The sequence below is a fragment of the Eschrichtius robustus genome, chromosome 18 (genome assembly GCF_028021215.1).
Source record: "Eschrichtius robustus isolate mEscRob2 chromosome 18, mEscRob2.pri, whole genome shotgun sequence".
Lineage (NCBI taxonomy): Eukaryota > Metazoa > Chordata > Mammalia > Artiodactyla > Eschrichtiidae > Eschrichtius > Eschrichtius robustus.
Window position 1 is genome coordinate 68948578 of NC_090841.1, and position 22455 is coordinate 68971032.

Sequence of the window (22455 nt, forward strand, 5' to 3'; positions counted from 1 at the left end):
ATGTTCCTTAAAGCATCATCATTAGATAGATGGAATGACAGTGCTGATATACAACAAAGATGGGGAAGTGTAAAGCTTAGCAGAGAAAAACTAACAATCCCGTTGGCCAGAGCACCAGTTTTCGCGAGCGGCTGCAACATAGGTTTGATTCCGAGTGTGTAGGACCTAAAATGCCAGGGTAAAGGGTTCGCTGGCCTTTATTTGGCCACTGAAGGTTTCCAAGCAGGAAAGTGATGGAACACAGCTCTGAGAATAGCAAGCAGATGGATTCAAGGCAGGAGAGTCTGCGGAGACCGTGGAGAGGCTTTCACAAGAGCCTCAAGTGGGACAGTGGCGGCCGGCGAGTGGCCGACTTTGCCCTGCCTTTGCCTGTTACATAGGGACAGTCACGTTTAGCCAAAGAGAAACATAAAAATGGTCTCATGCTATGGCAAAACCTGTCCAAATAAATGTCATGTAGCAGAAGAAGAGATTTGGGCTGACATGAAAGGTTAACCACAGGAAGTTGCCTCTGTAGGACCTGAATTCAAGGATGGCCTTCGGGCGGACTCCCTGGGCAAATGCCTCCAGGGTGCCTGCACCTAATATGCAGCTCCCCACTCCCTACCCGAATGAGACGTCAGAGCCACAAAAGCTCAAACACCTCCCAGGCCTCTGCCTGGAAGAAAGAGTCCCTTCAGATTTGGAGTGAATACGTGTTGTCCACGTGTCCACAGCCGGAGCTATGTGGACATGGAGGGCAGTTATTCATCTCATTCATTCTGGGTCATGAGTCCATGCTAGGAAGGCAAATTCTTACATACTGGATATTAGGAATATTTTAATGGCGCATCCCACGCAGTGCCTTTAAAGCTGGTGAAATCAATTATATTTCTGGCAATATGTTAACAACACTAATTACATCTCCAAAAAGTGCTGATTGGTGTTTAATTATGACCTCAAGGTTTTATCACATCTTCTGAATCCTCTTGCAAAGATTAAATCCATTCAACAGAAAGCTGGCCTTAGGAAGAGTTTATTGAAAATTAGTTAATAACATATTATACATTCCTAGCCCTCCATTTATTGGGATATTTGCTAAGTCAGAAAATCCCCCTTTTCCAGACATGCCTGATTAGTATATATATAATAACAATTTCAACAGTATCTTACCAGACAAAATAATTACATGCAACCAGATACCTATATTATGCTTTATCAGGCCTGCTACAAATTACTAAAGGGAGATGAGAAAAGTTTAAGAGCATCAGATTTTACTCATTTCTCACATATAAACATGAACACAACTTCAAAGCTATTTGTATATAGATTCTTGGACTTCTATATACAAAGTTACAGTAAATCACCCCATCCTAACCAAGAAGTCTAGAAAGGTAAGGTCATGTTCTACTTAATCTCTCATCTCAAAGAGTCTTCTAAAACATCTATTATCCAAAGCCATCTGTTAGGACTATATTCAGACAAATGTAGGAGGCATTAAACATTCCCCACTATTCACCACTTGACCCATTTGGAGCCTGTGTTTTTTCACAAGAAAAATCTGGGTTCTGCAAAGCCCCAGCGTGGGAGGAGGAGACCCCCGTTAGCTCCCTCCCCTGAAATACACAGTAGAGCGACTGGCCTCCCTGTATGGATGATCAAACTGTGAACCGCTCCTTTCTCGCAGTTTGCTGGGTCCTGAGAACAGTCGACAGAAAGCAGCTGGGCCCCAAGTATGTCGTGCTCTGAAAGGGCCTGGAGAGCAACTGTCCAAATCCAGGGCCTGTAAATAGCGCTCGGGCTGAGACATCCATCTCAGCGTTGTAATGCTGCTAAAGTTGCTCGGCCAAAGTTCTCTAACTTCGGGCTGATATTCTAACTATAGAGGAAGGTTCCGTTTCAGTAATGGATCTGGTTGCCTCAAATGAGGCAGAATCGCCATATCAAATATTTTGTGGGGAGAGGGAGTGTGTGTGCGTGTGTATGCGTGTGTGTGTGTGTGTGTGTGTGTACAGAAAGAGGGGTGGAGGGACAGAGGAGGAGAGAGAGGGAGATTCACTGGAGCCTGCTGTATATCTCTTCAAATAAAAAAATCAAAACAATAAAAATGGCGGCATTTGCGTTCAGTTAACACCATTGGTTAAAGCTGCTTGGCAATTTGAGTCTAAATTCCATGGTGCCACGTGGCCGGGGCACTGGAATCCAGTCTTGCTAGTCTGATTGAAAAAAAAAAAAAGATGTTTAAGGTGGAGAGGAGAGGTGGGAGGGCTGCTCCTTATGTCTTAGGTGGAGCTGGATCTGCGAGAACCATATAGAGGCAGATGATTTTCTCTCTTCAAGAAAGCAGAAAATAAGAAGAAAAAAGACCTCTTATTTTCCTGCCTCAGAAGCAGCTGCTTTGCAGAACTACCATGAGGTTTAATTAATATATGTATTTGCAGATTCTCCAAGGAAAGGCTAAGTTATGTAAGTGTTGTAATCTAGTACATTTTCATTTTTCGTGAATAATTTACACCTTGTGGTGAGAAACTTGGGTAGAATTCTTTTGTATACAGCACCTAAACACATAATATCAGTTCCAATTTTATGCAGCTAAAGAGAAAATGTCAAGGGTCCTTCTGTGGAACTTGACTGCCTGGTGGATCGTCCTACTTATTTTCCTTCAAATCCCACCCTCTTTTGAATTTTGATGGAATTTGGGGGAATCTTTTTAGATTGCAAAGTTATATTCCCAGTAGTACTTTGGCTTTTGTTGACCGTAATAAAATCATGCTCATTTTTCTATTTGTAGGTTTTCTCTTCTGAGAGGAATAAATATACAGTTCATCCTATATGTGTGTTTATTTCCAGCTCTAGATTTGTAAGGAAAGAGAGACTAGGCACAGTGCAGGAATTTGGATCCATTGCCAAGGGTTGAGAGATGAATGGGGTGTCGTTTTTAATAAAAGTTGCTATGAATAGAGAAAATTTTTGATTTATAGGCATCTATCTCCCCAAGTTTTGCCACTGCTGCCTGCCTTCCCACACTTCTACCTGCATGTTTGGGGAAGTTGCCAGCCTTGCTGTGTGGGTGGATGGAGAGGAGAGATCCTTGCCGCCTCCTGACACAAAGCTGGCCTGACTGTCACTTCACTTACTGGATATGACGCCATGATGAGTCAAAGACAAACTGGCATGAGGTCTGGCCTCTCAGCCTCTTCCAGCATTCTCTCTGGGCCACATTGCAGGAGTCAATGGCTTCCAAGGTCAGACCTGTCTGAGTCTGCTGAACATTCTAGAGGCCACCAGTGTGGGGAGGTGCTAAGGGTACCCAGGAGTTTACTGCCTAGTCAAAGAGATGCGAAGCAATCAGACAGTATCACAAAGTGAAATAGTCAAGGATTCAAACATTATTGCATGGGAAGTAAGCTCCACGGCAGAGCCTTACCCCTAAGTGGGAGGGGGGAGTAAATTAGGAGTTTGGGATTAACATATACACACTACTGTGTGTAAAAGTGCGGAGGCAGGTCTTGAAGGATGTGTAGGAATTAGATAAGGAACAGGTGAGGTTGTTCCTGACCAGAGTGAAATGTAACAGGTGGAGCTGGTGGGTGGGGTAAGGGGCAAGGAGACTGGCATTATAAATGTACCAGCATCATGCTTTACATGTGTTCTCACATTTAACCCTATCAGATGGGCCCTATTCTCGCTCTTTAACATGTGAAGACATCACGGCTCAGATGTGGCCGTGGCTCTCATCAGTAGAAGGGCCTGCATTTGACCTCAAGACTCTGACCCTGAGGTCAATGCTTCCCCCTTATCCCACCTTCTTCCCCAGTAGCCTTCGCGGCTCAGATAGGAGTTTCAGAATCAGCTTCAGACTTTATCCCACAATAGATGCAGACGGAGCAGCTATTACTATGTCAGATCTAAAGGGGGGGACAGTGTAGCTCACACGCACTAAAGGCCACACCGCAGTGAGGGAGGGAGTGAAGGGAAGACACACGTGGGCAGGACTAGAAAATCTCCTTGAGCAGGTGAGGAGAGGTCAGGTTACTGAGGAGGTCAAAAGGCAGGCTGAGGGCAGGGCAGCAAAATGCGAAACGAGAGACTTGCAAACACCCACCTACCGGAAGTGAGTGGGTAGGTGTGAGCTGGGATAGGCTGAGCGCAGGTTAATTGGTGAGGAAGCTACTTTGTTGATGAAGTGATAAAATTGGGATAGAGAGAAAAGGGAAAATGTGGGGAGGGGAGGATGAATACATTCGTCCCTCAGTATCTGTGGGGCATTGGTTCCAGGACCCCGAGTGATACCAAAATCCATGGATGTTCAAGTCTCTTATACTTTAAATCATCTCTACATTACCTAAGACAATGTAAGTGCTATGTAAATAGTTGCCAGCGCATGACAAATTCAAGTTGTATTTTTTGGAACTTTCTGGAATTTTTTTTTCCAAATATTTTCTATCCATGGTTGGTTGAATCCATGAATTCAGAACCTGAAGATATGAAGGGGGACAGACTGTAACTAAGAAAATCAAGAAAATTCAGGGAGGCATTTTGATCCTTTACTCTCCCAGTGGCTCTTGCCAGTTTCTGTAGTATCTGTGGATTCACCAGCTCTCTGCTCCTTGACACATCAACCGTCTACAAGACATTTCTCCCGATGACTTATATAAAAAGAGTGGCTCCTGTGGACACTTCTTCACTTTTATTTGTACTGTAAAGGAGAAATTTGTTGACTGGTACTTTCTGACACTGGTTTATGAAAAACTACAGCTAGTCTAGCACTTAGACTCCGTCATGCCTCGGCATCACGTATAATATGCTGAAACTTTTGGTCTGTCTGTTTTAACTCTCGGTGATCAAATTATAGTATTATCATCACTCTCCTTGCTCTGGAGTTTCCAAAGATCTCAGAGTTTATGTCGATGAGCTTCCTATAATCAAATACAGACACTTTTTTCAGTATTTACCACAATGCATTTCTGGAAGCAGCATCATTAAGCTGAATGTTGTAAAATGTCACCCATTTTCCCATAGTCACTGTTGCCTCAGGCACCGCAGGTCTGACCCAAGACCTGCATTAACTACATCAAAGTTATGAAAGGCAGTAAGTCATAAGAGCAAACTGACCACAACCATGCCATACTTCTACAATAACAGAAAAGGGAAATGATGATGCAAGTTACATTATAAATTGGAACAAGACCCCAGATCAGTAAGGTGGCTTACCCAAGTCACATAAATAATAAGAGAACCAGGAATAGAACCCAATTGTCTGTGTCCTGCCTAGGGTAGTGTTTTTTCCCTTTCACCACACTGCCTTCCTGAGAAAGTGCTTTAAATGATCATTAAAGGGACCCCAAAGTACTATAGAGCATATACAGAAAGCACAAAGATAACGCAAGCATCTCTCCGTTAGTAAGCTCTTACCAAGAGCCAGACATCATGCTAAGCTTTTATATGAATTATCTCATTAAAACCCAAAATGGCCCTGTAAGGAAATATTCTTCTCCCTAATATACAGATAAGGAAACTGCAGTCTTGAGAAGCTGAAAAACTTGTGCAAGGTCATCTATTAAGTGGCAAAACCAGATATACAACCTCCCCCAACCTCCTAACCTTCCATTTTATAATGAGGAAAAGGACCTACAATGGTTAAGTGACTCATTCAAGGTTACATAAGGGATTAGAAACTGATCTCCTAACACCATGCTTAGTCCTCTTTCCCTCCCTCAAACCACAATCCAGCATGAATACGCTAGCTATACATTGTTTAGAACAGTCAATAGATTTTCTTCCTCCTTAAAATTTAGAAAGGTTTTGGAGGAATCAAAAAGATACCCAGGGATGTTAAACTCAATTCCTTCTTTTTCTCAAAATATTGTTCATAACTCTTCCATTAGTCATTCTTTCAATTCTTGTCATTGTTATCCCGAGATATTTGAAAGGGCCAGAGAACCACTTTAGTTATGAAGATCCAGGAGAAAAGGAATTGCTTGAATCAATTCCTATTGTTCATCTTCTTTTCTTTGGTCTTCTCTGACCCCTGTAACATTAAGGATGGCCTTGAACAAGGAAAGAAGTTAAAAGAGGGAAATCTAAGGTGTGTGTGAAGAATGAGCAGAAAACCCCACTGTATTCCTTTGCCTTGGAAAACTGTGTTTAAGAATTGCTTTCTTTTTTTTTTTTTTTTTTAACATAAACTCATAACCTAAGTCCCCTCATTTTTCCTGCTGGTTATGTGAACCTATCTGAGAAGAGATGAAGGTTTGAAAATTGAAGTATGGATGTTTATTAGACAAGACTGGGTGTGCAGAAGCATCCATAAATAGTGGTTTGCTCTAAGCCCAGTGATCTAAGAATTATTAGTAAGTGCTATACCTTGTCAAAATATTCATATTCATGTTTTGTGGCATAGCCTAGGAAATTAAAATAGGTGAACTATTACCATAGGATTACAGTAGCATCTGCTTACTACCACCAAGCACTTGTTAATTACATTATCTAAGGCTCACAACAACTTATGCATTAGGGACAACGTTTGATTCCCATTACAGAGAAAAGGAATACTAAGAATAGAAGATGTTGAATCACTTACCCATGGTAACACAGTTATTAGGTCTAGGAGCTGGGTTCGAACTGGATCTAAATTTAAAGAGTGGGAGATGCTGCCTCCCATGGGATGTAACTTTTTTTTTAACTTGATTTTTTATTTATTATTTTATTTAATTAATTAATTTATCTATTTGGCCACACCCCGTGGCATGTGGAACTTCCCAGACCAGGGATTGAACTCATGCCCCCTGCAGTGGAAGTATGGAATCTTAACCACTGGACCACCAGGGATGTAACTTTCTATTGCAGTGGACTTTGATCACTGTATGGTACTGGATGTTGATGCTTTTATAATAAAAGATTTTAGTTTGAAAAATGATTGATATGAATGACAGTCAAGACTTTCATGAACAATAAAGAAGTTCAGCCTATATTTATTTAGTTTTCAGTGACAGGTCAAGATATACATACACAGAAAGGGAAGTGCATTTGACATTTTAGAAAATCCTAATCTCATCAAAATCAAATTTATTATCAACACATATGGAGTGTCATACAGATCACATAATATTTAAATGCACAAAATTATTATTTGAATGCCTATTTAAGTAGAAGCTGAACCAAATTTTATTTAGGATTATGAATTTTAAAATAAATAGACCAAGGGAAGGGAACCAACATTTATCAAAAAACACTGCTACATATCAGACATTTTATATACATTATTTAATTTAATATTCAGTAGAACTCTGTGAAGTGTCTCATCCATTTTCCAGAGGAGAGCAAATTTTAAAGAATAATGTGCTTCAGATTCAAGCAGGTTGGAAGTGGCTGGACAGTTTTAGAACTCAGGTTCACTGATCTCCAAATCCTGTTCTCTTGTGTCTCCACCATATTTGAATTAGACTGGAGCTTATGGTCAATGTAGGACTGGGGTGAAGTTCTTTATATGGTTCCCTTAAAAACTGCTAACTACTGAGTTTAACTATTGGTTTACAAAGTTTTAACCATTTAAGAAGAAAGTTCCAGTAGAAGCAAACCTTTTTAAAATCCAAGTTCGATATCAGAAATATCTGAAAATATGGTTAGTTGATGAGACCAACAAGGAAATTCAAATTTCAGTCCAGTAAACAAGAGCTAGAAAGTAGATGAATGAGGGCACCATTTCACCCTTCCAAGGGTGGTAAACTGGCAAGAAACTTCTGTAAAAAAAGAGTCTACCAGGAGGAGTCCTTTCATCCAGGACTTTTTTTTTTTTTTTTTTTTTCTAAACAATAATTTTAAAAGAGAGATACTGTTTTTCTCCACTGTTTTCACAGAACCTTACCTTCACATAAATCTCAGGTTAAACGAACATCACTACTTGATTCGTTCTACTTGAGAAGGAATGTTTTGGGCAGCCTGGAGGAGGCAACTGTGAAAGGAGTGACTAGAGGTTAATTCAGTTGTAGGTAAAACCATAGAGCTCAATTCCAAAGTATCCCAAGGAATCGACGATGATTCAGGTACGCAAACAGAAAAATTCCATTTTGAAGCCCAAAATGGGGAGGATAAAAAGAAGGACGGGAGGGAAAGAAGGAAGGAGGGGTTAAGTATTGGCAAGAAAGGAGAACAGGGAGTTATTGTTTCATGGGCACAGAATTTCAGTTTGGAATGATGAAAAGTTCTGGAGATGGATGGTGGTGACAGTTGCATAATAGTGTGAGCGTACTTAATGCCACTGAACGATACACTTAAAAATGGTTAAAATGGCCAATTTTATGCTCTGCCTATTTTACCACAATATTTTAATTGGGTGAAGGATCTGAATAGATATTTCTCCAAAGAAGAAAGTATTAGGATTGGAAAGAAAGAGGCCTAATTATACGTAGGTTTTTGTTTTTTTTTAATCCATAGTATAAAATTATTCTTTTCACATTAAAAATTCTTTATTGTTGCTGTGTTTTCCTTTAAGAGTTCTGTTTTCATGAAACAGGTAACTGAGTGCAAATGCAAATTCTTCCTCAGTGAACCATGCAGGCTAGAAGCTGGGTCTATTCTGAGGCCATAACAAAAGCCCACTGTTAACCCAGTGCAATGCATCTTCATACTTTTTCTCAACAAATGTTTACAAAGAGCCCACTATGTGTCATGTGAAATTCCAAATTCTGGGAATACAGCAATGAACAAAACAGTCCCTGTTCTTGTGGCTCTTACACTGTCAAGGGGACAGGCAATAAACCAACATGTAAGTAATTACAGTCAAAGTAATTATTATATAATAAGGATCATCTCAAAAAGTAGAGAAGCTGAAAGAATGGGCCTAACCACTGAGCTTTGAGGGAGGACAGTTAGTAATAGAGAAATAAGAGAGAATGTAGGAGCTTGCTTTCTTCCTTTGGTTTCTATTTTGCCATCTATTATACCAGGATATTTAGGGCATTTTCTGAGGAGTTATCAGGGAGGACAGATGGCAACCTGGTTAACTACCCACCACACTGCAGAAGTGCCAATGTGGTACGAGCAGAGGGAGAAACCAAGGCCCAGAAGGGTCACAAAGCTGGTTGGTGGCACAAACAAGCCTCCCGAAATTCCACTCCAGGACTCTCTTTGATTTTTCCTTTGCACCATTATTTTACACACATTGAGTGGTTTTGTTCATCTTTCTCTCGCTCTCTGACACACATACACAAACACCCAGGCAAAGAACTAGAAAGGAAGAAAACAAAACTACTTTTGCTGGAAATTTTTTAAATGGCAGTGTCATCCTATCAATTTGAGAAATGTGTAAGATGACTACAATACACAAAGACACACTTCATGTCCTGCGCATGACATTAACTTACCCTTCTTTTTACTGAATCCCAGCATTTGGTTACTTTTCTGCCTTTGGTGTCTTAAAAGCCAGTTCTTAGCGGACTGAATTATACATTCTGCTCCACTGTTAAAATGAATACTACGGCCAAAATGTGCCCAGGATTCTAAGTCTAACATAATGGTGGTGGATACAAAAGCAGGGCACTGGGCAGGACTGGGGACTTAATGTTAAATCCAGCAGGATCTTGCTTCTGTGATTTTTCTTGGCCTGATTCTTCAATTTATTACTGGGAGCAAAACCCCATATTGAAAAGAACAGGTTTAAAGGAATGCTTTTGAAATTTCTTTTCAGTCGCTGCCTAAACTGGTTTTTTAAGATATAAAAAATGTTTTCTTAGATTCTCCCTTCATGTCCAGAGGTCACCTTCCCTGAAGTAGCCTCAGATGTGGGCAGCCTGTCTAATCCCAGACAGCCTTGCTTGCTCCGTATCTCAGTGCACATATTCTAAACATAGTATTTTTAGAAAAATATCTTATTACCTTTTCTATAATATTTTACAGTATTTTTAAATAGTGTGGCCCAATTATTATATATTATTTCTTGATATAGTATAGGAATTTAGCCTTCCTTAATATACATACAGTCTCTAATTTTAAAAATGTTTGTTCAAAATTCCCTTTGCCACTTGGTTTGGAACTCAAGTAATTTTCCTATGGAGACAGTGGTGGATTTAATGGTTAGGTCTCCAGGCCGGCCTATAATAGTTTATTTAACTGGTGACATTGCTCAAGGATAATATTGTGCTCACAGCATGAAAGAGGCTAAATACCATGTTCATGGATGTTTCTACATCTTTAGGATTCAAGAAAGATGCCAAAAGCATATGCTTAACCCAAAGCCCCAGACAGCGTGTGATAGGAAAGTCCTTCACCTTCTCCACCAGCTGAGGGTAGAGGAACCACAGTCTGTGGTTCATTGCATGATTGGAATGTTTGTTGGGGAAGGTGTGTGGAGTAGGAATGGGATGTACGGCGCGGAGCCAAGAATGCCAGAGGATGAATAGGAAGATAAAAGCTGGAACCTGGTCCTGGGTGGCCACCAGATGCATTCACACCACCCTCTTTCTCATTTGCCTTGGATGCTATAATTGATTTGCCAATTTCTTTTTTCCTGGCTGTCGTGTGGCCCTTCCAATCTAGCATTTTGTTTTACTTCGACCTGCTCTGGCGCCTGCAGAGCAAACATGGTCTCAAAGCCCCTCTCTTCCTGAATGAGCACACAACACTCCCGAAGGCGATTTTCTTTTCAACACTGCTATAGCAACAGGGGGAAGCATGAGGAATAAAAAACCTCCTCTCAAATGCCTTTCCTTTCTTCCTCATAAATATCATTTTGGAGAAAAAGTCACCCATGAATGATGTATGGATTTTTAGATGGTCTGAGGTGTAGATTCCCATCTCACCATGAAAGCAACAGAAGTAAGCCTCAGAATTCCCTCGGGGGAATGGGGATTGATTGCAGCTGGGTCTGGGGTGGAGCTGGGAATCATGATCAAAGCATCACTGCAATACTCACAAGAGCCTGGATTTTTCCAGGTGACTTGGACTCATGCAAGGAGTGGAATCTTACTCAAATCAAGAAGTTCCGTATATGTATTTTATCCAGATAATATAAATTGCCAGTGTGGACCCTCGTCAGTGATTTTCAATGAGGCCAGTGTTATTGCCTTTTATACAAAAAGTCAGTTAGTAGTATTTTAAGTGATAATTCTTAGAAAGTATATCTGAAAAATCGTTTTGTTCAAATATCGTAGAGTGGAAAATATTAGACAGTCATGAGTCATCAGCAAAGTGATATGTCATTGAAAATAGAAGAATTAGAGTTTTAAGTGTAAACTTTAATATTAATGACAGAAGGCAAGACAATAATCTGGACTGAAGTACTCTTTAAGTTCTGCTAAATATCGAGGGCCTTCCCAGCAACCTCAGGTTACTCTTCCCAAGAGTGAAACTGGTTGTCACACTTGAGAATTTTCTCCCACAACCCACTATATGCCTTTTCTGTATAAATAAAACTCCACTTGGAAAACAAGTCAAATACGGCAGAAGACCCTGCCCTGCCCTGGAACAACATATCACTCAAATAATGAATGTGACTGGTTTTCAAAGTGTCTCTTCATGCACCTCTAATTATCTTTGAACTTTTTATACAATTAAAATTTACAAATACTGGGACTTCCTTGGCGGTCCCCCTTGGCTAAGACTTCGCCTTGCAATGCAGGGGGTGCGGGTTCAATCCCTGGTCGGGGAGCTAAGATCCCACAGGCCTCATGGCCAAAAAACCAAAAACATAAAACAGAAGCAATACTGTAACAAATTCAATAAAGACTTTTAAAAAGGTCCACATCAAAAAAAATTTTTCAAAAACAAAATTTACAAATAGTCATGAAATAAGTCAAAGTTCTTGAAAGTGTTCATTGATCAACACATATCATGAGAATTACTCTGATAACCTATGTCCACCAAGAAACCAAAGGCATTTGCTTTCGATGTTAACAATTCATAGTATGCTAATCTATAGTAATCCACCCTAGAATTAAGTACAGAATTCTCTGGCAGCCAAAGATGTACAAATGGCTGTCTGCTTTTGTAGAGTTTGCTTCAACCAAAATACAAGTTTCACCTCTCAGACAAAACCAGGGAGTTTCAGACAGTAGAGGCTTCCATGGAGAAGACGTGTGGAGTGCTAGGGAGAAGATGCAGAGAATATTAAATAACGCAGGGCCTGGAGGACGGAGGAACGCCAGTGGAAAGTAGCAAAGAGCAACATGAGTGACAGAACAAGAAGAATGCCGTGAATAAAGACAAAGATACTGGGATGGTGAGCAACAGGCAGGCCTCCTTAGCTTGGCCATATTTTTAGGAAATTCCATCCAGTTGTCTATTCTTAGATTAATAATAAGTTTTGTTTAAGGAGACAGTGAAACATCCCTTTCTTTAATTACCTTCTGAGGAAACAGGGCCCTCTAACCATGGGAAGAGATTTCTAAGAAATATTCTAAGTCTAGAAGTTTTCTTCAGGTGGCATTTTTGTTTATCTGCCATGTTACCATCCTCCGAGTGATTCTGCCCCCAGCCTGGAATATTTTTCCTTTTATCTATATAGAACATGGGGTGAGGGGATGGGGATGAATGTTTCTTTTTCTTGGATATTCCTGAAGCCTTAGCTGCTCTGAAAGGGTAACAGATGTAAACTCTCCAAGGGGTTCTTTGCCTGCCTCCATTGCACCCTCTTGCTTGTGAGAGGTCTGTTGGTCTTCTGTAGATGCCAACATTGCGGCATTATGCCTCGGTAAGTTCTTACTTATTCAGCCATCCACGCAACCGGTAATTAAGAAGTGCCTCCTATATAGCCAGCCCCATCCTTTTTACTAGGGATCTAAGGAGGAATGAGGCAGTGCCCCTCTCCTTACGAAATTCGGTTGTGCTGTGGACCCAGTTAATGCAACAGCCCTGCTTGGAAATGTCTGCTTGAGCTCTTACGCTAGTGGTATGCAGATCCACTGAGATTCCTTCAGATTTCAGCAAGGCCACACAGATATTTGATAAGGTATATTCTATCTACCTCTCCAAACTCAACATTACAAAAACAGTTAGTATTGAATGTTTAAAACATTCATTAGCCCTCTTTTCTAACTGTTTCTCATGGTTTGGATCCCTAGAAACAGTTGGTCTTTTCACTGAAATGTTTTTTTCTATCATTTAAGCCAAGCAATAAGAGTTCTTACTGAATTTACTACTGAACTAACATTTTAAAGGATAACTCATCTGACATCTCTGAATGTCTGCAATGAACACATTTACATAAGAAGTGCGAACGTGTCGAGAAGTCATCTAGAAGCTCACAATTTCCAAAATTATTTATATGTACATTTCCTGGAGATCAGCCACAAGGTAGAAAACTCAGAAAGTATTAATACTTGATACCTGTGAAGCACTGAGGAAACTATATGTTGATTTGTCTTCTTTGAACCCTCTTGCGTGAGTGCTAGTTAGTTCCGCTGTTGAGTTCGTGGTATTCATGCTTTCAAGTTCAGTGTTTCAGCCTCTGCACAGACTATTTTGCTTTCAACCGAGTGCACTTCTCACTCTGGTCAGCTCGTTTTCAAGTGCACACCAAACGTAAGGGCACATGGATGGCTCATTCTGAATCCATCATCATCTTGGAAAAGACAAGGCAACATGTATATTTCATATCTGGTGAATCAGTCAAGGGAGGGTCAGTAATTTCTTCTTAGGTAGAAGGTACCGGTGGGTCAAGTACCCTGTTCCTTTGGGTGAAAGCCAAATGTCTGAAAGTTGCAGGATGAGCTCCCCATTAGACCTGCTCTCTTGATCCCGCCCACCGTCACCAGCACTGCCTCCCTGGATGATGCCTTCAGCCTTGGCTACTGCCCGGCTCAGGAAGCTAGCAGTCCAGGCTTAGTGGATCTCTCCTTCAAGAAAGTAAGGCTCAAGGAGAACAGAAATTGGCAGCTCATAGCTGAATTCAGCCCAAAGATACATCTGACCCACACAGAGTTGTTTTCCATAATGTTAATCAGCAGCTGCATTTACAGCTTCTTTTGGCAGATGGAAGGGTCAGGCACTACAGAGCCCAGGCTTCTGCAGGTGACAGGTGGCTAGAGCTCCATTCCTTCTAGGCACGGGCCCTTCCATCTGCCACACTTGCAGGCTGATCCACACACTTACGCACATTTCCTGCCTGGCCCCAGTAGGCTTAGTATTCAGGCAGTGCCTAACCCAGTCCTCTTTGCGATGAGCTTGACTGCCATTGCACTGCGAGTCAACGGTAGGCATGTCACTGGGGAGGCAGGGGTTATTAAACGGCTGCTCATAACACATTTGGTGGGGAAACAACCCATTTGATGTTCCTTGGGGCCATTCACATTTTGTCTTCAGTAAATAAAAATGAGACTCATTGTGTCCTGGGCTCATCTGGGAATAATTTACGGATGTGGATTGAGCAGAATCTTTACACTCTTAAATCCAACCACCTGAAGGAGATGCTCATTGCTTGGTAGACTCTGTTGCAGCCAACTGATATTTTTGCCTGCAGACACCCTTGTTAAAACTAGAGGGTCCACTGAAGACTTATGAACGCAGTCATTTTTTCAGATCAAGTGTGTCTTTGTCTTAAAAACAGAATCGCCGATTTGGTGGGCATCAGCTATTCTCATTTTTGTGTGTTCTCCTTTTAGTGGAAAAAGAAATTGAAAATAATGCTTTCAGTTCAAGATTTTGATTTACCATAAAAGGTTAGCTAGAATCTTATTTTAATAAGTTAGTCCCCATCTTCACCATGATTCTGTTATAGAAAATGATACTTATTTGAGGGACCAGTCTATCAGAGAGATGAACAGAAATACAACGTGTTCAATATATTCGATTTCTTTCCTATGATACAGCTTGCCAGGGCTCCTTAGAAGCTGAAGCGGTGGAACTCTGACTGGGTAGGGGCTTCTGCTGTCATAAGCAGACATGCTTGCCGCATCCGCCTGGAGGAGGCCTAGGGTAGGATGTGGTTGACCACCCAGGCAGGGATGACCTAGCGGGGAGCCTAGCAGCCCGCAGGTCCATCAGCAATTGCTATGCGTCTGGTTCTTGCACACAGTCATTGCTGCCTCTCATCCAGGGCTCCAGGCTCTGTTTGCTCTGGGCCCTACCCCATGGCCTCGCCTTTCCCTGATTCCCAAGCTCCCAGGGGGGTTCTGAGCACTGGCCTCCACTGGCACCACGAGAGGCACAGACCTGCTGTTTGGAATCACTGTCTCCTGGTCCCATTGCAGACGGTCACTACACCCTGGAGGGGATTCCCACGCCAGGGAGCAGACTGAGCTAACATCTCTAAGCTCATGCTGGTTTGCACAAGTACTTGGTATATTGTGCAAGCCAGCTGACACTGTTCATGCTGCCTTTTCCATGTCTGTGAAATATGACCGGCAGTACTGACATGGCTCTTAAGGCTCTGATAAAAATTTCTCAGTACCTCCTGGAAAATCAGGGGAGTATCTATTAAAATTAGAACAGAGACAATAACGATGCTTCAGGGAGGGGACTTTTAGGGGACCTAGTGTCGTAGCTATTTCTCTGACCTCTACACATGCTGGCAGTCCCCAGGGGAGTTTTCGATTGACCTTTCTCAAAAAGCATGGGCTGCGGTGCCTGGAGGTTGAGGAAGGAATTTTGGATATCAGCCTCAGTTTTGATGAGTGCAGGGCAGGAAGGATGCCACTGACAGCCAGTCTATAGAGGTCACTTTGGTGAACTGTGGTTTAATTAACCATTTTTTAAAAATAGACCAGCTCAGGATTAGGACTTGTCAATATCAGACTTGGAGCCCATGTTCTGGGACCACATATAAGCCTGTTCTTTTAGGAATATATGTTTTGTATCTATATTGAAATATTCAGGTACCTCCAGAAGCTTTTGATCCTCCTGGCCATTGAAATTACAATGGAGGCTGAAGAAGTTTTCGTATATAGAACATATTTTATATGTTCATATTGAATTGGTGTGGAAGAGACTCTCCAAAGAGAGGCAACAGGCAAACATAAAATTACCTATTCATCTTATTTTAAATTATGGTTTTTTGATGTGAATTAAAACTATAATCTGACTAAAGAAAAGCCATATTAAAAGCTAGACAGAAGAGCCCTCTTTCCCTCAAAACAGCTTCTCCACACCCTTCCTGCTTGACACACGCCCACTTGGCCCTCCTCTTCCCTCCAGAGGTTCCTTCCTGCTGGAAACTGTCCTCCCCTCCCTGTGGGCCCTAAGACCTGTAATATCATGTGCCTTCTAACATCAGAAGCAGCGATCAAAGGGGCAGGAATTCAATAAGAGGCTCTCAGTTGGTAACTGGTCCTCATCTGGATTCCTGATCTGTCTATATTTCCAAAATGTATTTCACCCCAGAGTACACTTAATTCAGACTGTACCAACAAGCTATATTTCTCAGGAAAAAATTTAATAATCAAACTGTATTTCTGAGAAAAATGCTACCACCAGAAAACACCCATAGCTTTCCTACCGTCTAAGATCAAATCTCTTAAACCTCTTGAAGCTCACAGCTGGCGGGGGTGTAATTCATTTTTTAATATCACACATACAGTCCTCAAGATAGCCCAACACACAGACCAGGGTATGGCCAGAGTTTTCTGGCCTAGATGCCAGGAAGCAGTGTGGCTGAGAGTTCAGTAGTACCAGAGGTCACTTTTATTTACGTCTTTATCCATACAAGGGATGGGGTGTAGGCTGAGACAGAGGGGAAAAGCAGTCTGGGTGAGCCCAGTTAATGCTTTTAGTTAACTTCAAGGCTGATTTACAGTTCAATTACATCTGGGTGGTCGGACACGTCTGTTTGTCAAATTCAAGTCCAAAGCATTGTAACTAATTTCTATAACACAGATTTGCCCATTGCTGGGCTCTCTGTAGGATACTTTTTCTTTCCAGGTGGCTGGGAATTTTCATCCTATATGGCATTTTCATTTCAGTTAATAAGCAAGAATGTGAATATGTTCTAAAACATATATTATTATATATCAATTTAAGAAATTGCAAGTTTGTTTTCCATAAATATTTTAGAGAGACTTCTGCTGAAGTGAAAAGAAAGAAAAAAGAAATACATGATCTGATGTCCTAGGGCACATTCTTATTTGGAAAACTTACAGACAAGATTGAAGCTAAGGGATGAAATAGAATAATTCCTATTTAATAATCAAATATCTAAAAATGAAGCTATAATATAGCCATCTGAAGAATTTAATGTTAGCTATTTGCAATGACTGTTCAAAGATAGTATGATAATATTTACATATAAACCATTATATCTCATTATTTTTATTTGTATATCAGTACATGAGATATTTTTTCCCAATTAATTTTAAATTCCTAGAACTTTTTGAAAAACAAAAAAGTGATCTGATCTTATCCAAAGTTTTGAGTTTCCATTTAGTACAAATATTTAACATACATGAATTCTTCCTCTATTTTTATCAATTCCGTACATATCTGTATATTCCAATAAAATAAAGGATACTCATATTTATTTCACGGGAGAAATTAAGTATATGTACTAAAACTGTTTTATATTAACTGCAGAAATACCCACTTAATGTAAAAAATATCCACATGTATAAATTCTAACATAATGGGATAGGAAGTCATACTTGCAGAAATGAGGCTTTTATTGGGAATTGGATCCCAGTGTGTAGGAATATTGGCTGACCTTGACCATAAAGAATATTTACTGGTTATTTTGTAAACAAAGACTCTTGGCTATTTAATAAATAAACATTTTGTTTATTAACTGCACAAAGTTTGGTCAAAGCATTGCACAAAGAATAAATATTTTTGTTAGAATGTGTCAAAAGCTTGGCTTGTAAGCTGGACATTTAGTTGACTGGGTCACACAGGGCAAACTCCCTGTCCTTTGCAAAGTTATGGAGTTGGAAATGAACTTATATCAAACTTGTATTTGATAGTTTAGTTTTATCTGTGCTTTTGGAATTATTAAGGCTGTTTTAACAGCTTTATTAGAACGTTATTTCTTTTTTCTTTAATATGGGACATTTAAATGGTTCCTGAATTTGAAACTAATTGTTATTGTATCTTGGGAACAAAATTACTTTTGATGGGAACATATCTTTGAATTATAAATGCAAGTTAATAGATAAGTATTACTTAATTTGTTACACATTTTTAAATATCTATATTTAATCTTTACAAAGAACCTTTCACGTGCAAACTAATTCTTTGATTAGACTTCCTTATCACATTAGCAAATATTAATTGAATGAGAATTGAACATATAATAAAGAGATATGAAGCCAAAACTAAAAAAAGAGATTAAGGTCTGAACACACTGCATGCCCATATATATGCAGTCACAGTTTTACAGAAAATACTGCGCATTTGAATCATCATTCTTTACAGTGGCCACATAGCAGAAGTGCTTAAGTGTAAACATTTTCAGCATGAAGGGTGGGGATTGTGCAAAATTATAATTGCATCAAAACTAGGAGAAATTGCAGAAAATTCCTATTTTTAAATGTCTGTCTTCAAAGAGTAAAACTTAAACTAGCTATCTTCCCTCAAGAAGGATGTCTAAATCACACTTGTCTTTTTCTTTAACAGATAATTCTGAAATAATCAGCAGAAATGGAATGGAATGCCAAGAATCTGCATTGAGAATAACTAAACATTGTTACTGTACATACTATCCTGTTTCCTCCTCAATAGAATTGCCACAAACTGCATGCTAAATAAAGATTTAGTTCTTCTGGACAGACCACAACTCTAAGAAGCTAGTGCTGCTATATCATATATGAGTATTAAATATGGTATGCTTAGTATATTCCAACCTAAGATAGTTAACTACCTGAGACCAGCTGTGATGTTTAAAGACATAAAGGATAAAGTTTACTTTTAAAGGGTTTCTAAACATAGTTTCTGTCCTAGGAATATTGTCTTATCTCCATAACTATAGCTGATGCAGAAAGTCCAACCAATTTACTCATTTTGACTCAGAATATTTCAAAGTTAGCAATAAACAATTAGCATTAGTTTAAAAAAAAAAAAAAAAACCTATTCCAAGGGCAGGTTCGATTCTAACTTCAATTACTGTCATTTCATTTACCTACTGGATCAAAGCTATGTTTCACTTCTTGACAACACGAATGCTGCAGCAAAGATGAGAAGTGAAGTAAAACCGTTACCTGTCCTGCAGGTCTAAAATTTGAATGGAAATTCAAGCACAAGTACTGGGGACACATCAAAGTGTGGTATTTGGTTTGCCTGGAGATGCCGCATTGAATCATGTGATTCTAGAATAACATTAACTAGATTGAAAAAGAAACTTTGCACGGTATGAGCTTCATACCCCACCAAACAAAGTCTTGAAGGTATTATTTTACAAGTATATTTTTAAAATTGTTTTATAAGAGAGACTTTGTAGAAGTGCCTAGATTTTGCCAGACTTCATCCAGCTTGACAAGAATGAGAGGCCCATGCCAACAGTCTAATCAAAAGGATTAGTCTTTCAAACTCACCATCCGGTTGCCTGTTACAGAATAACTCTTCTGAACTAAAAACCTAGACAAACAAGGAAGCTGTAGGTGAGGAGATCTGTATAATATTCTAATTTAAGTAAGTTTGAGTTTAGTCACTGAAAATTTGACTGTGACTTTAATCTAAATTACTATGTAAACAAAAAGTAGATAGTTTCACTTTTTAAAAAATCCATTACTGTTTTGCATTTCAAAAGTTGGATTAAAAGGTTGTAACTGACTACAGCATGGAAAAAAATAGTTCTTTTAATTCTTTCACCTTAAAGCATATTTTATGTCTCAAAAGTATAAAAAACTTTAATACAAGTACATACATATTATATATACACATACATATATATATACTATATATGGATGAAACATATTTTAATGTTGTTTACTTTTTTAAATACTTGGTTGATCTTCAAGGTAATAGCGATACAATTAAATTTTGTTCAGAAAGTTTGTTTTAAAGTTTATTTTAAGCACTATCGTACCAAATATTTCATATTTCACATTTTATATGTTGCACATAGCCTATACAGTACCTACATAGTTTTTAAATTATTGTTTAAAAAACGAAACAGCTGTTATGAATTACTATTATGTGTAATTGTTTAAAACATCCATTTTCTTTGTGAACGTATTAGTGATTGAAGTATTTTTGACTTTTGAGATTGAATGTAAAATATTTTAAATTTTGGCATCACCGCCTGTTCTGAAAACTAGACGCACCAACCATATCATTTTTGTTTGAGAAAAAAGAAATCTGCCATTTTAATTAATGTTGGTCAAAGTCTAACGACTATTTATCTTATATCATAGATTTGATAACCGTATCAAAAAAAAAATCACATTCTAAGTGTAATCTTACATAGTGCTTGTATTGTTGCATTTGTTTTAATTTGTGGGAAAGTATTGTATCTAACTTGTATTTCTTTGGTAGTTTCATCTTCATGTATTATCGATATTTGTAATTTTCTCAGCTATAACAATGTAGTTATGCTACAACTTGCCTAAAACATTCAAACTTATTTTCTTTTTTCTTTTTGTCTTTGTTAATTCACTTAAACTCATTGAACACATAGTATACATTACTAAAAGGTAAATTATGGGAATCACTGAAATATTTTTGTAGACTAATTATTGTAACATTGTCTTTTCTTTTCTTTTGTTTCATGATTTTGATTTTTACAGTTTTTAGCACACAACTATTTTCAGCCCTTTAATAATGGAGCGTCAGAAACATCACCTGTACCCCCCAAGCGAATATAGAAGACTGTATTTTTACTATGATATCCATTTTCCAGAATTGTGATTGTAATATGCAAGGAGTCATAAATATGCCATTTACAATAAGGAGGAGGCAAGGCAAATGCATAGATGTACAAATATATGTACAACAGATTTTGCTTTTTATTTATTTATAATGTAATTTTATAGAATAATTCTGGGATTTGAGAGGATCTAAAACTATTTTTCTGTATAAATATTATTTGCCAAAAGTTTGTTTATATTCAGAAGTCTGACTATGATGAATAAATCTTAAATGCTTTGTTTAATTACAGAACAAAATCACCAATATCCAAGACATGATGATAGCAATTCAACAAATACTGTAGTTAAGAGATGAACTCGCCACTTGTATGGGAACTACATTTCACTCTTGGTTTTCCGGATATAACAGCACTTCACCTAAATATTCTTTGAGCCATACCACTGGTAACATTTCTACTAAATCTTTCTGTAACACTTAAAGAATTCCCTCATTCATTACCTTACAGTGTAAACAGGAGTCTAATTTGTATCAATTCTATGTTTTGGTTGTAATATTCAGTTCACTCACCCCATGTACAACCAATGAAATAAAAGAAGCATTTAAAAGGATTTCTGGTCATCCTCCTTTTTTTGTTGTTGAGACAGATTGGTAATTAGCCAAACCAAATGGTTTTTACATTCATACAGATAACATTTCGTAGCTTCAAAGAAGAGCAGGCTTTGGATTTTTGGGCTTTTCAACAGTAAGAAAAACAATTTACAAGGATCATTTTGGAACTACTTCTATTATTCTTTGAAATTAGAAATAAAAATAAATCCCACCACTCAGCCCTCATCTTCAGAATTCTGCCTGAATATGAAGAGATGTGAAGAGATCAGTAACCAAATGGGGAACAAAACGTCCGTTAATTAACAGACAAGATAATGCCCATTAATCCATAAGACAGGCTTTCAGGTAAGAGCCTGATTGAGCAACGTGTCTTAGACCTTAGGCTGCAGATAGAGGCAGAATGATGAAACCTGTTCTACGTGGACATCCTGGCTGGGTGGACCGAGGAGAGCACGAGAGCTGAGCATCACACCTGAGGGCAGGTGCTCAACAAAGTGAGGCCTCCTGAGAGGTGCGGGGCACCTTCTCAGTCTTCTCCTTCCTCTGTCCTTTGGGGTCCATGATATTTCTCGGGGAAGGTGGGAACAGTCCTTGTCATGCAGAGGTTGGCGGAAGTCACCTCCTCTATGGGCCAAGGCAGGAACAGGGAGAGGAGAAGATTTTCTCCATGGCAGGTTTAAAGCTTCAGGCCTTCTGAGTGGTTATGAGACCCCTTATAAGGGTAGACAACACAAACATTCAACAGACCAGGCATATACAAATAAAGGCACTTGTATTTTTAAACACTGCCATCAGGAATTCCAAGGGTAAAAATACTTTCACACCTTTGTGGATGTTTGAAAAATTGGCTATATTTTTGGGCGAGCAATTTCTTTTATTGTAAAAGCAGAAGAAAAGTTGCTATTCCATCAGTCACTCCTGACAAGAAAACATTCTCTGTTAAGTGAGTTCAAGGTGTCAAGTTTCGAGAACAAGCTGTTATTTTAAGTGAAAAATCTAAGACAAACTGTACTCAAAAATTTTCACACTTGGTTTATGAAGTGTAATTTTCATCAGTAGACTGACTTTTTATGGTACTTACTACATCAAAATCAAAAGAGAAATTTAAACCTTAGAGGATAAAACTAATTTATCTCTTCAGCA

The 22455-nt window shown here is 39.1% G+C and overlaps 1 protein-coding gene across 4 annotated transcripts in view; it reads left to right on the top strand.

Moving 5' to 3' along the window:
• Positions 1-21311, top strand: part of MBNL2 (muscleblind like splicing regulator 2) — a 158579-nt gene extending 137268 nt beyond the window's left edge. For all 4 annotated transcript variants that reach the window (XM_068526876.1, XM_068526875.1, XM_068526878.1 and 1 more), the window contains one exon: positions 18514-21311. In XM_068526876.1, the coding sequence (XP_068382977.1) occupies positions 18514-18528 (15 nt within the window). In that variant the 3' untranslated portion in view covers positions 18529-21311. The remainder of the gene's footprint in view (positions 1-18513) is intronic.
• The last annotated feature ends 1144 nt before the right edge of the window (positions 21312-22455 follow it).